Consider the following 16190-nt stretch of genomic DNA (forward strand, 5'->3'; position numbering starts at 1 on the left):
GAAAATCACATTGTATGATTTTTAAGTAATTAATTTGCATTTTATTGCATGACATAAGTATTTGATACATCAGAAAAGCAGAACTTAATATTTGGTACAGAAACCTTTGTTTGCAATTACAGAGATCATACATTTCCTGTAGTTCTTGACCAGGTTTGCACGCACTGCAGCAGGGATTTTGGCCCACTCCTCCATACAGACCTTCTCCAGATCCTTCAGGTTTCGGGGCTGTCGCAGGGCAATACGGACTTTCAGCTCCCTCCAAAGATTTTCTATTGGGTTCAGGTCTGGAGACTGGCTAGGCCACTCCAGGACCTTGAGATGCTTCTTACGGAGCCACTCCTTAGTTGCCCTGGCTGTGTGTTTCGGGTCATTGTCATGCTGGAAGACCCAGCCACGACCCATCTTCAATGCTCTTACTGAGGGAAGGAGGTTGTTGGCCAAGATCTCGCGATACATGGCCCCATCCATCCTCCCTTCAATACGGTGCAGTCGTCCTGTCCCCTTTGCAGAAAAGCATCCCCAAAGAATGATGTTTCCACCTCCATGCTTCATGGTTGGGATGGTGTTCTTCGGGTTGTACTCATCCTTCTTCTTCCTTCAAACACGGCGAGTGGAGTTTAGACCAAAAAGCTCTATTTTTGTCTCATCAGATCACATAACCTTCTCCCATTCCTCTTCTGGATCATCCAGATGGTCATTGGCAAACTTCAGACGGGCCTGGACATGCACTGGCTTGAGCAGGGGGACCTTGCGTGCGCTGCAGGATTTTAATCCATGACGGCGTAGTGTGTTATTAATGGTTTTCTTTGAGACTGTGGTCCCAGCTCTCTTCAGGTCATTGACCAGGTCCTGCCGTGTAGTTCTGGGCTGATCCCTCACCTTCCTCATGATCATTGATGCCCCACGAGTTGAGATCTTGCATGGAGCCCCAGACCGAGGGTGATTGACCGTCATCTTGAACTTCTTCCATTTTCTAATAATTGCGCCAACAGTTGTTGCCTTCTCACCAAGCTGCTTGCCTATTGTCCTGTAGCCCATCCCAGCCTTGTGCAGGTCTACAATTTTATCCCTGATGTCCTTACACAGCTCTCTGGTCTTGGCCATTGTGGAAAGGTTGGAGTCTGTTTGATTGAGTGTGTGGACAGGTGTCTTTTATACAGGTAACGAGTTCAAACAGGTGCAGTTAATACAGGTAATGAGTGGAGAACATTAAAGAAAAACGAACAGGTCTGTGAGAGCCGGAATTCTTACTGGTTGGTAGGTGATCAAATACTTATGTCATGCAATAAAATGCAAATTAATTACTTAAAAATCATACAATGTGATTTTCTGGATTTTTGTTTTAGATTCCATCTCTCACAGTTGAAGTGTACCTGTGATAACAATTACAGACCTCTACATGCTTTGTAAGTAGGAAAACCTGCAAAATCAGCACTGTATCAAATACTTGTTCTCCCCACTGTATATATATATATATTTATTTGTTTAACACTTTTTTGGTAACTACAAGAAAAAACCCTTGAATGAGTAGGTGTGTCCAAACTTTTGACAGGTACTGTATCTGTAATGAATACTCAGGGAGAAAAAGGTGTAGATTCATGCGCAGAGTGCGGCAGATGTTTAAGGCTAGGGGGCAGTATTCGGTAGCTCGGATGACTGATGTGCCCAAAGTAAACTGCCTGTTACTCAGGCCCAGAAGCTAGGATATGCATAGAATTGGAAGCATTGGATAGAAAACACTCTGGAATTTCTAAAACTGTTACAGTAATGTCTGTGAGTATAACAGAACTGATATGGCAGGTGAAAACCCAAGGAGAATCCATCCAGAATTCTTTTGGGGAGGTCACAGGCCATTCCAATGCTTGTCTATGGGATATTCAAAGGAATTCCTCCAAGATTGCAGTTCCTATGGCTTCCACTAGATGTCAACAGTCTTTAGAAAGGGTTTCAGGTTTGTTTTTTTTGAAAAATGACCGAGTATTTGTAGTTTTTCAAGGTGGCTCTCATTTGGACTGTAGTCTTGTTGCGCGCCTGGGTGACGGCGCACACTTCGTTATTTATCTCCGGTATTGAACATACTACATTCCGTCTTAAATTTGACAGTTTATTTACATATTAGGGTACCAGAGGATTGGTTAGAAATGTAGTTTGACTTGTTTGGACGAAGTTTTCCGGTAACTTTTGGGATTCCTTTGTCTGCATGTTGAACGAGTGGAACGGGTGGATTACTGAATCAAACGCGCCAACTAAACTGACTTTTTTGGGATATAAAGAAGGACTTTATCGAACAAAACGACCATTTTTTGTATAGCTGGGACCATTGGGATTGCAAACGGAGGAAGATCTTCAAAGATAATGTCACGTTTGTGTGTAGGAACGGACCAAGGCGCAGCGTGAATATCGTTCCACATATTTTATTATAATGTGAAACTATGCAAGACATACAATAAACCATAAACAAAACAACAAACCGTGACGAAGAGGTGCTACATTTACTAACTCAAAATAATCTCCCACAAAACAAAGGTGGGAAAAACAACTACTTAAATATGATCCCCAATTAGAGACAACGATGACCAGCTGCCTCTAATTGGGGATCGTCCAAAAAACCCAACATAGAAAACCAAAAACTAGACCCAAACAACATAGAACAATTAAACTAGAATAAACCCCCCAGTCACACCCTGACCTACTCTACCATAGAAAATAAGAGCACACAATGGTCAGGACGTGACTGGTAAGAGATTTATTTTATCGCTATTTCTGATTTTTGTGACGCCTCTGCTTGTTTGGAATTTTTTTTTAATGCTGGTGTATGCGGGGCGCTGTCCTGAGATAATCGCATTGTATGCTTTCGCAGTAAAGCCTTTTTGAAATATGACAACGCGGTTGGATTAACAAGAAGTTAAGCTTATAAACGATGTAAGACACTTGTATTTTCATGAATGTTTAATATTACGATTTTTGTATTTTGAATTTCGCGCTGTGCAATTTCACAGGATGTTGTCGAGGTGGGGCGCTAGTGTCCCACCTAGCCCAAAGAGGTTATTAAGCCTTCACAGAAGGCAGGAATCGTGGTCACAGGCAGGCAATGGTCAAACACAGCTAGGCAGTCAAAAACAAACAATACCTCACAACCATACAAACAGAAAGAACTGAACTCAATAGGGAGCTGATGAGACCAGGTGAGAATTGAACACAGGAGAAATCAATGAACAAAAATGAAAGACAGGGCTACGTTGCAGAACACAAAGAAAAAGAACACAAGGTTGACTAAGAAAAGAAAAGCAGAACCTTACAATATCTCCCAATTTATTTATTTTTTATTGTAAAAAAAAATACTTCTTCTAAAAAATACAACTCACCTTCTACACTTTTTCAAATAGACAGAAATCAACAGAGAGTAATGGCGTACATTGTTGACTGTGATTTACCAATATTGCGCAGAATGTAATGTGATGATTATGACACTTAATGGCTTAAATCGTAATGGCTAGATCTCTCTAGTCCAGTGCCTCACTTCCCATCTTTATTCCTGAGACTCAGTGGCTCTCTTTCCTTTGTAGATTAAGAATATTCCAGTAGCCACCCCCAGCAGCCCAAGAGTGAGGCCCACTCCACAGAATACAGCAGGACCAGGACCAGCACTGGACCCACTGACCTTATATTCTGGAAGACAAGATGTGTCACCAGAATCAGCACAATACACAACCACTCATCACACACTGCCTTGAAATGGTTTGTTTCAGGTCTCAATTTCAGAGTTGTTTGAGTTCCTTCTTAAGGTTTAATATTAAAGTAAATATACTGAACAAAAATATAAACGCAACATGTAATGTGTTGGTCCCATGTTTCATGAGCTGAAATAAAAGACCCCAGACATTTTCCATATACACAAAACATTATTTCTCTCAACTTTTGTCCACAAATTTCATTAAATCCCTATTAGTGAGCATTTCGCTTTGCCAAGATAATCCATCCACCTGACTGGTGTGGCATATCAAGAAGCTGATTAAACAGCATGATCATTACACAGGTGCACCTTGTGCTGGGGACAATAAAAAGCCACTCTAAAATGTGCAGTTTTGTCACACAACACAATGCCATAGATGTCTCAAGTTCTGAGGGAACATGCAGTTGGCATGCTGACTGCAAGAATGTCCACCAGAGCTGTTGCCAGAGAATTTAATGTTCATTTCTCTGCCATAAGCCAACTCCAACGTAATTTTAGAGAATTTGGTATATGTCCAACCGGTCTCACAACTGCAGATCACATGTAACCACGCCAACCCAGGACCTCAACATCCGGCTTCTTCCCTGGCGGGATTATCTAAGACCAGCCACCCGGACTCATCTGCGCTGCCTTCCCAGTCATGTGAAATCCATAGATTAGGGCCTAATAAATTTATTTCAATTGACTAATTTCCTTATATGAACTGTAACTCGTTGAAATTGTTGCATGTTGCGTTTATATTTTTTGTTCAGTATAGAACCATGTACAAAAATATTATGTCCTCTCTCACCCCTGGTTTTGGGCTCCTTCAGAGCCGTGTGCGCCACAGCGCAGATGTAGACGTCTTCCTTTTGTGGGGTGAAACTCAGGCTGGAGAACTGGTGGAACGTTCCATCTTTATTAGGATAGTAACGACTGAGAGACAATCCCTCAGTCACCTCCATTTCATTCTTGGTCCAGTAAACTTTGACAGGCGGGGGAAAGAAATCATTCACAAAGCAGATGAGGGTGTTCTCCACCCCCAGTTCCACCTCATCCCTGGGGTAGATGGTGCTCTCAGGGGCATCTAGAGGGCAACAAAAGCCTGAAACTGTATTCACTCAAAAATTGAAGTTTGTCAGACTTTCGGAATGTCAGTGCCTATCGTCCCATTCATTTGGGATTAAGGCAGATACTGTACATAGACCTACTCAAAAGATAGCATATTTGGTATTTGGTATTTTATTAGGATCCCCATTAGCTGTTGCAAAAGCAGCATCTACTCTTCCTTGGGTCCACACAAAACATGAAACATGACATAATAAAGAACATTAATAGACAAGAACAGATCAAGGACAGAACTACATCCATTTAAAAAAGGCACACGTAGCCTACATATCAACACCTAATGTACACACAAACTATCTATATGAAATAGGGGAGAGGCGTTGTGCTGTGAGGTGATGCTTTATCTGTTTTTTTTAAACCAGGTTTGCTGTTCATTTGAGCAAAATGAGATGGAACTGTATGCTTTCTTGAATTTGTTCTGGATTTAGGGACTGTGAAAAGACCCCTGGTGGCATGTGTGGTGGGGTAAGTGTGTGTCAGGGCTGTGTGTAAGTTTGGGATTTTCAACTCATTAATGTCTCTTATAAAAAGAAGAAGTGATCCAGTCAGTCTCTCCTCAACCCTTAGCCAAGAGAGACTGGCATGGATATTATATGACATTACCGTAATTTCCGGACTATTAAGCGCACCTGAATATAAGCCGCACCCACTGAATTTTTTAAATTTATTTTTTTGAACATAAATAAGCCGCACATGTCTATAAGCCGCAGGTGCCTACCGGTACATTGAAACAAATGAACTTTACACAGGCTTTAACGAAACACGGCTTGTAAAAAAAAAAAAAAGAGCAGTAAGCTTTAGTTGTCTTTTTGCACTGAGTCAATTCCTCACGCTGCTGTTTCCAACGTCTTATCATCGACTCATTAAGACCAAGCTCCCGTGCAGCAGCTCTATTTCCTTTTGCAACAGCCAGATCAATCGCCTTCAACTTGAAAGCTGCATCATATGCATTTCTCCGTGTCTTTGCCATGATGAGGGTGACAAAATGACTACCGTAATCAGAATGATGGGAAGTTTGAGAGCTTGAGAGCGCTCGATATAATCTAAACAGTAAACAAAAAAGTTGTTTGACCTTAACCCGTTCGGCAATTTCATTGGTCTAATGAAAGCTTCATGCAAAACTGAGCACGTCACAGAATGTGTTTTTTTGAGAGAGAAAAAAATGGAAAGCGGGAAAAATCCATATATTAGCCGCGTCATTGTTTAAGCCGCGAGGTTCAAAGCGTGGGAAAAAAGTTGCGGCTTATAGTCCGGAATTTACGGTAACTCCGCTCGACAGACCACTCTGACAAAGATTGATTTTGGAGACGCACTAATCATGTTGAATCACTGATTATTTATCAGTTTATGTGAGACATTCCCATCAATCTTCACTTACCTTTGATTTTTGGTATTTTCGGTTCAGACTGTTTGCCCCATGCGATGCAGTCTTTGCACCAAACTCTGCTAATGGTAGCATATTCACAAGCCCTTTCTTTATCCTCTGGTGTAATAGATATGAATTTAGGTAATGTAAACACTACATCTGCTATTAGACATGTATTACTGTTTTTATTGAAGTCACCATAGAAGACTTCATCTCCATCAATCTCAAGTCCCACCGCAGGATCACTTGACTCAAAGCATCCGAAGATAAAGTGAATTTCATGATGAACTGAAATGGAGGGAAAGCACATTACTTCAAATTAATCAACTGGGGTTTATATAATTTTTCCAGGATGGTAATATCTACACTACCGGTGAAAAGTTTTGGAACACATACTCATTCAAAGGTTTTTCAATTTGTTTTACTATTTTCTACATTGTAGAATAATAGTGAAGACATCAACACTATGAAATAACACATATTGAATGATGTAGTATCCAAAAAAGTGTTAAACAAATCAAAATATATTTTATATTTAAGATTCTTCAAATAGCTACCCTTTGCCTTAATGAAAGCTTTGCACACTCTTGGCATTCTCTCAACCAGCTTCACCTGAAATACTTTTCCAACAGTCTTGAAGGAGGTCCCACATTTGCTGAGTATTTGTTGGCTGCTTTTCATTCACTCTGCAGTCCGACTCGTCCCAAACCATCTCAATTTGGTTGAGGTCAGGGGATAGTGGAGGCCAGGTCATCTGATGCAGCACTTCATCACTCTCCTTCTTGGTAAAATAGCCCTTACACAGCCTTGAGGTGTGTTCGCTCATCCATATATATGTCATATTCTTATTCCATCCCTTTACTTAGATTGGTGTGTATTAGGTAGTTGTTGTGGAATTGTTAGATTACTTGTTAGATATTACTGCACTGTCGGAACTAGAAGCACAAGCATTTTGCTACACTTGCATTAACATCTGCTAACCATGTGTATGTGACCAATACAATTTAATTTGATTTGATGTGTTGGGTCGTTGAAAAACAAAGGATAGTCCCACTAAGCCCAAACCAGATGGGATGGCGTATCGCTGCAGAATGCTGTGTTGGCCATGCTTGTTAAGTGTGCCTTGAATTATAAATAAATCCCAGACAGTGTCACCAGCAATGCACCCCCACGCCATAACACCTCCTCCTCCATGCTTTACGGTTGTCACGCCTGCACCCGCTCCCCCTCTCCAGTGCTCGAGGTCATCAGTTCACTCATCATTACGCACACATACCACCGTCGTTATGCGCACCTGCACTTAATTTTGTGACTCACCTGGACACCATCACGTCATTTACCTCCCCTATATCTGTCATCTCCTCAGTTTCATTCCCGAGTCAGCATTGATGTTATGTTTCTCCTGTCCAGACGCTTTTCTTGTTTTGTTTCATGCCTATTTATTATTAAATCCACACCCTGTATTTGCATCTCGTCTCCCAGCGTCTGTCAATACGGAACTGTTACAGAATGCAGACTCCACAATTGGAGGCATCAGGGATGTTTTTTTATTTTTATTATAATTTTTTGGGGGGTGATGTCGGGTCCAGGTGCCGCTACCAACGCAATCGGGGATACTTCAGCTGGCTCATCAGGCTCCCACGCCTCGGCCAGCCCGTCAGGCTCGCCCGGGTAGGACGCCAGGTGGTGCCCCTAGTGGGGCCGGGGGGGGGGTGCTCGAGGTCATCAGTTCACTCATCATTACACACACCTGCCACCATCGTTACGCGCACCTGCGCTTAATTATCGGACTCACCTGGATTTACCTCCGCTATATCTGTCACTTTCATTCCGGAGTCAGCATTAATGTTGTTGTGTTTTTCTGTCCAGACACTGTTATTGTTTTGTTTCAAGTCTATTTATTATTAAATCCACACCCTGTACTTGCTTCTCATCTCCCAGCGTCTATCGTTACGGAACCGTTACAACGGTGGGAAATACACATGCGGAGATCATCCGTTCACCCACACTGCGTCTCACAAAGACACGGCGGTTGGAACCAAAAATCTCCAATTTAGACTCCAGACCAAAGGACAAATTTCCACCAGTCTAATGTCCATTGCTCATGTTTCTTGGCTTAAGAAAGTCTCTTCTTCTTATTGGTGTACTTTAGAAGTGGTTTCTTTGCAGCAATTTGACCATGAAGGCCTGATTCACACAGTCTCCTCTGAACAGTTGATATTGAGATATATCCGGGGCGCAGGTAGTCTAGTGGTTAGATCTTGCAGCCGCAAGGTTTCAAGATCAAATCTCTGAGCTGACATGGTAAAAATCTGTTGTACTGCCCCTGAACAAGGCAGTTAACCCACTGTTCCTAGGCCATCATTGAAAATAATAATTTGTTCTTAACTGACTTGCCTAGTTAAATAAAGGTAAAATAAAACTTGAACTCTGTGAAGTGTTTATTTGGGCTGCAATTTCTGATGCTGTTAACTCTAATGAACTTATCCTCTGCAGCAGAGGTAGCTCTGGGGCTTCCATTCCTGTGGCGGTCCTCATGAGAGCAAGTTTTATCATAGCACTTGATGGTTTTTGCGACTTCACTTGAAGAAACTTTCCAAGTTCTTGAAATGTCCAGTATTGACTGACCTTCATGTCTTAAAGTAATGATGGACTGTCGTTTCTCTTTGCTTATTTGAGCTGTTCTTGCCATAATACACAACTGATTGGCTCAAATGCATTAAGATGGAAAGAAATTCCACAAATTAACTTTTAAGAAGAAACACTTGTTAATTGAAATGCATTCCAGGTGACAACCTTATGAAGCTGGTTGAGAGAATGCCAAGATTGTGCAAAGCTGTCATCAAGGCAAAGGGTGGCTATTTGAATATAACATTTATTTTGATTTGTTTAACACTTTTTTTGGTTACTACATGATTCCATATGTGTTATTTCAGAGTTTTGATGTCTTCACTATTATTCTACAATGTAGAAAATAGTAAAAATAAAGAAAAACCCTTGAATGAGTACGTGTTCTAAAACTTTTGACAGGTAGTGTATATCAAACATGAACAAAGGCATTTACACTAGTACAGTATAAAACATAAATCAAACTCTTACTTTCTGCAGAAGTGCAAACGGCTCCAGTGAGAATCAGTATAATCACAGAGTAGTTCATCTCGAAGCTCATCTGTGTGTTTGAGGGAGTGCTGCAGAATCTAACTCTTTCAGTCTCTGATGGGAAGCTCTGAAAAGGAGGAAACTACAAATGTGTTGTTTCTGCTATGCAGCCAATATGGAAATTCCTTTCATTCTTACGTGACCACACACCAAACGTATACACCCAGGCCAAGTTATTAAATACTGTCGTGGAAATTCACCACTAAGGACTCAAACTCAAAGTAAATGAAGCAATCTTTATTAACGCAAGGAGAGGTTCACAAACTCAATACAAGCTTGATGAAAACTCTGAAGAGGATGTTCCCATTCAGTTATATTATTCTGCTACACAAACAAGTTATAAGCATAGATGGTTTCTGTATGTGACTGACTGATACCACATGAAGGCTTCTTACCTTGAAACTGACATAGTGTATCACTCCTTCTAGTTTGCAGAGCAATGTTCTGGGCGTACTGTCACGCCCTGACCTGAGAGAGCCGTTTTATTTCTCTATTTTGTTATGTGAGGGTGTGGGGTGGGCATTCTATGTGATGTATTTCTTTGTTTTGGCCGAGTATGGTTCCTAATCAGAGCCAGCTGTCTATCATTGTCTCTGATTGGGAATCATACTTAGGCAGCCTTTTCCCACCTGTGTTTGTGGGCAGTTGTTTTTCTGTTTAGTGATTCTGTACCTGACGGAACTGTTTGGCTTTTTGTTTCTTTTGTTCGTGTGTTTCATAGTAAATAAAATATGAACACTTACCACGCTGCGCTTTGGTCCACTCCTTCAACTTCAGACGACAGCCATTACACGTACTGCCAAATTGCTTATGAATGAAAGTGTGGTTTCCTCTGTGCACTCAACCAGTCACTCGCTTGAACCCAACCAAGACAGGTTATTACAAGAGCAGCATTGTGCTAAACATACAATTACATACACACCATAAAATGTCCATCACAATTCAATGAGTGTTTTTTATTGTATGATTACACATTTCCATTGCTCTGAAACGGATGTTCGTCTCGTGGTTCACTAAAGCCCTGAAACACTTCAGCTAGTTCTGAATGTGATAAAACAAGTCGTGTTGACAAAGAATGTGATGGCCTGAAAATAAGAGTAGGCCTAGCTCAGCTCCAAACAACCATTGGTTGGGCCTACATCAAATTAGAACTGCTAGAACTGTGACGCCCTGATCTGTTTCACCTGTCCCTGTGATTTTATCCACCCCCTCCAGGTGTCGCTTATTTTCCTCAGTGTATTTATCCCTGTGTTTCCTGTCTCTCTGTGCCAGTTCGTCTTGTATGTTTAGTCAAGTCAACCAGCGTGTTTTTTCCCACGTACCCCTTTTCTATTCTCTTTTGCTAGTCTTCCAGGTTTTGACCACTGCCTGACTCTGAACTACTTACCAACCTGCCTGATCATCCTGCCTGCTCTGACCTTGAATCTGCCTGCCCCTCGGTACCTATTGGACTCTGAACTGGTTTTGACCTTTTGCCTGTACACGACCATTCTCTTGCCTACCCCTTTTTGGGTTAATAAACATTGTAAGACTCCAACCATCTGCCTCCTGTGTCTGCATCTGGGTCTCGCCTTGTGTCATGATAAGAACCATATACAGCACATTCAGAAAGTATTCACATTTCACCTTTAACTTTTTCCCCCAAAATTGATACAGCCTGAATGTTATGAATTAAATTAAGTATTTGTGTCACTGATCTACACAGAATACACCATAAAGCAAAAATGTAATTTTGTTTTGAGAAATGTTAACAAATTAATTTTTAAATTAGAAGGAGAAATGTCTTGAGTCAAGTATTTAAACCCTTTGTTATGGCAAGCCTAAATAAGTGTCATGTTCGTCGTAAGGATCGGACCAAACTGCAGCGGGGATGTGAAACATCTTTTATTTCAGAAAAGAAACAAAACACTTGAACAAAATAACGACGAAAAACAGTCCTGTAAGGTGCTCTGACTATACAAGGAACAACTACCCACAAATCCCAATGAAAAAACACCCCTATTAAATAGGACCTTCAATTAGAGGCAACGAGGAACAGATGCCTCCAATTGAAGGTCAACCCAATAAACTAAGCATAGAAATAGACTAAATAGACACAGACATAGAAATAGACTAACATAGAACATTGCCCCCCAAAAAACGAAACACACTAAACAAACACCCCCTGCCACGCCCTGACCAAACTACAATAACAAACAACCCCCAACCCCTTTTACTGGTCAGGGCGTGACAGTACCCCCCCCTCCAAAGGTGCAGACGCCGGATGCACCTCAAACAAAAAAAAACACAAAAATAAACCCCCAAAACAAAAATAATCCCAAACTAAAGGGAGGGAAGGGAGGGTGGCCACCGTCACCGACGGTTCTTGTGCAACACCCCCCCTTCCCAAACCTCCCCCCTACGGAGGTGGCTCAGGAGCGGGACGCAGACCCCGCTCCACCACTGGCTCACTCCACTTTAGTGGCGCCTCTAGAGCGAGGTCCCTCGCCACCGACCCCGGACTGGGGACCCTCGCAACGGGCGACTCTGGCTGCGCCGGACTGGCGGGCGACTCTGGCTGCGCCGGACTGTAAGCCGTCTCTGTCGGTTCCGGACTGTAGGACGTCACCGGAAGCACTGGACGGGGAACTGTCACCGGAAGCTCTGGACGGGGAACTGTCGCCGGAAGCTCTGGACGGGGAACTGTCGCCAGAAGCTCTGGACGGGGAACTGTCGCCGGAAGCTCTGGACGGGGACTGCGCACTGAAGGCCTGGTGCGTGGGGCTGGCTTTGGATGCGCCAAACTAGAGACACACACCTCAGGGCTAGTGCGAGGAAAAGGAACAGGACGTACTGGACTGGGCAGGCACACTAAAGGCCAGTTTGGCTGGCTTTGGAGGCGCCAAACTAGAGACACGCACCTCAGGGCTAGTGCGAGGAGCAGGAACAGGACGTACTGGACTAGGCTGACGCTGACGCACAAACAACCCCTTTTACTGGTCAGGACGTGACAATAAGTTCAGGAGTAAAAATGTGCTTAACAAATCACATAAGTTGCATGGACTCATTCTGTGTTCAATAATAGTGGGTGTCAGGATTTCGATGTGGCAGTTATTGATGTAATGTTTGTCCCCCATGAGACACCATAGGAACAAAGCCAGTATCTCTTCCTCAAAATAAGATGACTCCAAAAATCTGTAATACATTTTTTCATTTTTGCAGAGGAGGTTTTAGTTTTACATCAATTTTACATCTAGCTAACATGTTTGGTCCAGTATTTCGCAAGTAAAAATTGCGTGATGTGTTGTCTTATGTTAAAAAAAAGTCTGATCCGCTGCACTGTTGGGCAACTGTCTGCTGTTTGTGTGTTATGTGGTAGGATTGGAAAAAGCGCACACACCCCAGCTGTGTATCCCGTGTTAGTTGGCAAGTGAGCATAGTCTAAATCAAAACCCAACCTTCAAGTAAGTCATGACGAACTGACTTGAAAAACTCAGTTTTGGACAACACTGACTTTATGACAAAAACTAATATCGATGTCACATAGGCCGTTTTCTGTCAGAGAAGTTGTTTATAGTCTTCTGATGTGCTTTAAGCAAAGGAATTAACTTTTTGTCCTGAATACAAAACATGGGGGAAATCCAACACAAAACATCAATTTCCAATAAGTCACTGAAGTAAAACTGTAAAGAATATTCAGATTTTCAAGCATGGTGGTGGCTGCATCATGTTATATGTATGCTTGTCATCGGCAAGGACTAGGCAGTTTTTTGGGATAAAAATAAATGGAATCCAACTAAGCACAGGCAAAATCCTAGAGGAAAACCTGGATCAGTCTGCTTTCCAACAGACACTGGGATATGAATTCCCTTTCAGCAGGTCAATCTTAAAACACAAGGCCAAATCTATACTGGAGTGGCTTACCAAGATGACATTAAATGTTCCTGTGTGGCCTATTTTTCAGTTTTGACCATTGTAGGTCTAAGCACTTACATCGCAATAACTACTAAGCAAACATAAGGCATTGTTTTAAGATGGTCATAATATGTATAATTTAGCCATTTGATTCAGAATTTTGGGACCACTGTCTTGAACTCACTGAATTCTGAGATTCGTCAGTTCCGAGTTTCCAGTTGTTTCGAATGCGGCAGAAGTCATGCTGGATTGACATAATGGCCAATTATGAGTGTTTATCCTTTAAAGCTTGGAAAAGAGACCCTTAAAACCAGACTTGGACCACACACCCACTCCACTGAATAGCAAGCTAGTGATTGCTTTGCAATGCTTGCAGTTAGCCACTGATTCCTTCCAAACCACTCATTGTTGAATTTGCGATTTCTAACTTGTTGTGTAATGTTTATGTCCAATGGCCGATGAGCACCGATACATTTTATCTATGATTTCTCTTCATAATTTCTCTTCATATGACAAGGATTGAAAATGATTTGCCAGTAGATTGTCAACTTGATTCATGATGTTGACTGCTAGCTTACTAGCTAAGATTTTGAAAGTATGATGTTGACACGATCAGTCCAGTCAAAGCTACGGTACATATCATGTCATTTGATATTTTATCTGTGGACAATGACCTTGAGCCTTCTTGGATGGGCACTTCTAATGTAACTATGGCAGCACTTAAGGGGCTTGAATTTTCAAGCACTACCCGTAGATTTTGCGGTGATGTAGTGTCCCCATGAATGACAGAACACTGAGCCAATCACAGCGCAAATAGAGAACATTACCAACCCCTACGCGCTGTATTTTCCACTGGCTGCCCCACCACCACAGAAAGCACTGAGCTAGGCTGAAACACCTGCGTTTTGGAGCTGCCTTACTCAAGAAAGCCAAAAAGAGACCATGTTTGTATGCAGCTTTATTAACTCAATGTTTGTTTTTTGCTTTTTTACATTGTTTACAAACTGATATGAGACACGCATTAATGCCAAAATAACATATAAAACAGGCAACAAATACACACACAACAAAAACAAGCCATACCATGTAGTGTTGGCCCATTAGGTTTTTGACACATTCACCACTCTCCTGCTGAAAGATCAGCCACAAAATGTTGGCACCATTGTAACAGGTTTTAATCAAGCCGTGGTCTCCAGCATGGGAACAGAAGAGGAAGACCTGGTCTCAGATTGGACTACTCCAAACCATCTTAGTTCTGACACACACAAGCTTTTCAGGTTCATCAACCTATTCAAATAACTCTCACACCCAACAGCAACCTTTGGTTCATGAGAGAACCTTCATAAATCAGCAAAATGTTAATAACTTATTTATTGACACTTTTTAGTGTCTGACAGACAGAGAGGGCTGCCTCGCTTCTAGTCCTTGCTGTATTTTGTTTTTTTATGTATTATTTCTTACATTGTTAGCCCAGAAAATCTTAAGTGTTATTATATACAGCCGGGAAGAACTATTGGATATCAGAGGGACGTCAACTTACCAGCACTACGACCAGGAATACGACTTTCCCGAAGCGGATCTTTTGTCCGAACCACCCAGGGCATTTGAACTGTTTCCAGAGGCTGACCCAAAACAACGGCGCCAGAGAAGAGGCAGATGGAGCAGTCTTCTGGTCAGACTTCGGATGCGCGCACACCACCCACCGCTTCCAAATATATTACTCGCTAATGTCCAGTCTCTAGATAACAAGGTAGACGAAATTAGGGCAAGGGTTGCTTTCCAGAGAGACATCAGGGATTGTAACATACTCTGTTTCACGGAAACATGGCTCTCTCGGGATATTCTGTTGGAGTTGGTACAGCCACCTGGATTCTTTGTGCGTCCCGCCAACAGGAATAAACATCTCTCCGGGAAGATCTCATGGAATAATTGTAACAACATACAGGAACTCAAGTATTTTTGTTCACCTGACCTAGAATTCCCCACAATCAAATGCCAACCGTATTATCTCCCAAGGGAATATCTCCTCAGACACGAGACGTATGTGGCAGGGTCTACAGACAATCACGGACTACAAAAAGAAAACCAGCCACGTCACGGCCACCGACGTCTTGCTTCCAGACAAACTACACACCTTCTTTGCCTGCTTTGAGGATAATACAGTGCCACCGACACAGCCCGCTACCAAGGACTGTGAGCTCTCCTTCTCCGTGTCTGACATGAGTAAGACATTTAAATGTATTAACCCTCACAAGGCTGCCGGCCCAGACGGCATCCCTAGCCGCGTCCTCAGAGCATGCACAGACCAGCTAGCTGGTGTGTTTACGGACATATTCAATCTCACCCTCTCCCAGTCTGCTATCCCCACATGCTTCAAGATGGCCACCATTTTTCCTGCACCCAAGAAGGCAAAGGTAACTGAACTTAATGACTATTGCCCCGTAGCACTCACTTCTGTCATCATGAAGTGCTTTGAGAAACTAGGCAAGGATCATATCACCTCCACCTTACCTGTCACCCTAGACCCACTTCAATTTGCTTACCACCCCAATAGGTCCACAGATTATGCAATCACCATCACACTGCCCTATCCCATCTGGACAAGAGTAAGAATGCTATTCATTGACTATAGCTCAGCATTCAATACCATAGTACCCTCCAAGCTCATCATTAAGCTTGAGGCCCTGGGTCTCAACCCCACCCTCCAATTGGGTCCTGGACTTCCTGACTGGCCGCCCCCAGGTGATGAAGGTAGGAAACAACACCTCCACTTCGCTGATCCTCAACACTGGGGTCCCACAAGGGTGCATGCTCAGCCCCTTCCTGTACTCCCTGTTCAGCCATGACTGCGTGGCCATGCACGCCTCCAACTCAATCATCAAGTTTGCAGACAACACAACAGTAGTGAGCTTGATTACCAACAACGAC

The 16190-nt window shown here is 42.6% G+C and overlaps 1 protein-coding gene across 1 annotated transcript; it reads right to left on the bottom strand.

Moving 5' to 3' along the window:
- Positions 1 to 3303: 3303 nt before the first annotated feature.
- Positions 3304 to 9428, bottom strand: LOC106567571 (H-2 class II histocompatibility antigen, A-Q alpha chain). Its single transcript, XM_014137043.2, has 4 exons — positions 9309 to 9428; positions 6222 to 6497; positions 4527 to 4802; positions 3304 to 3672 (listed from the first exon to the last, which is right to left on the bottom strand). The coding sequence occupies exons 1-4, from the start codon at positions 9376 to 9378 to the stop codon at positions 3533 to 3535; spliced, it is 762 nt and encodes a 253-aa protein (XP_013992518.1). The 5' UTR covers positions 9379 to 9428; the 3' UTR covers positions 3304 to 3532.
- Positions 9429 to 16190: the final 6762 nt, after the last annotated feature.

Source organism: Salmo salar, chromosome ssa13 (assembly GCF_905237065.1).
Source record: "Salmo salar chromosome ssa13, Ssal_v3.1, whole genome shotgun sequence".
Taxonomy (NCBI): domain Eukaryota; kingdom Metazoa; phylum Chordata; class Actinopteri; order Salmoniformes; family Salmonidae; genus Salmo; species Salmo salar.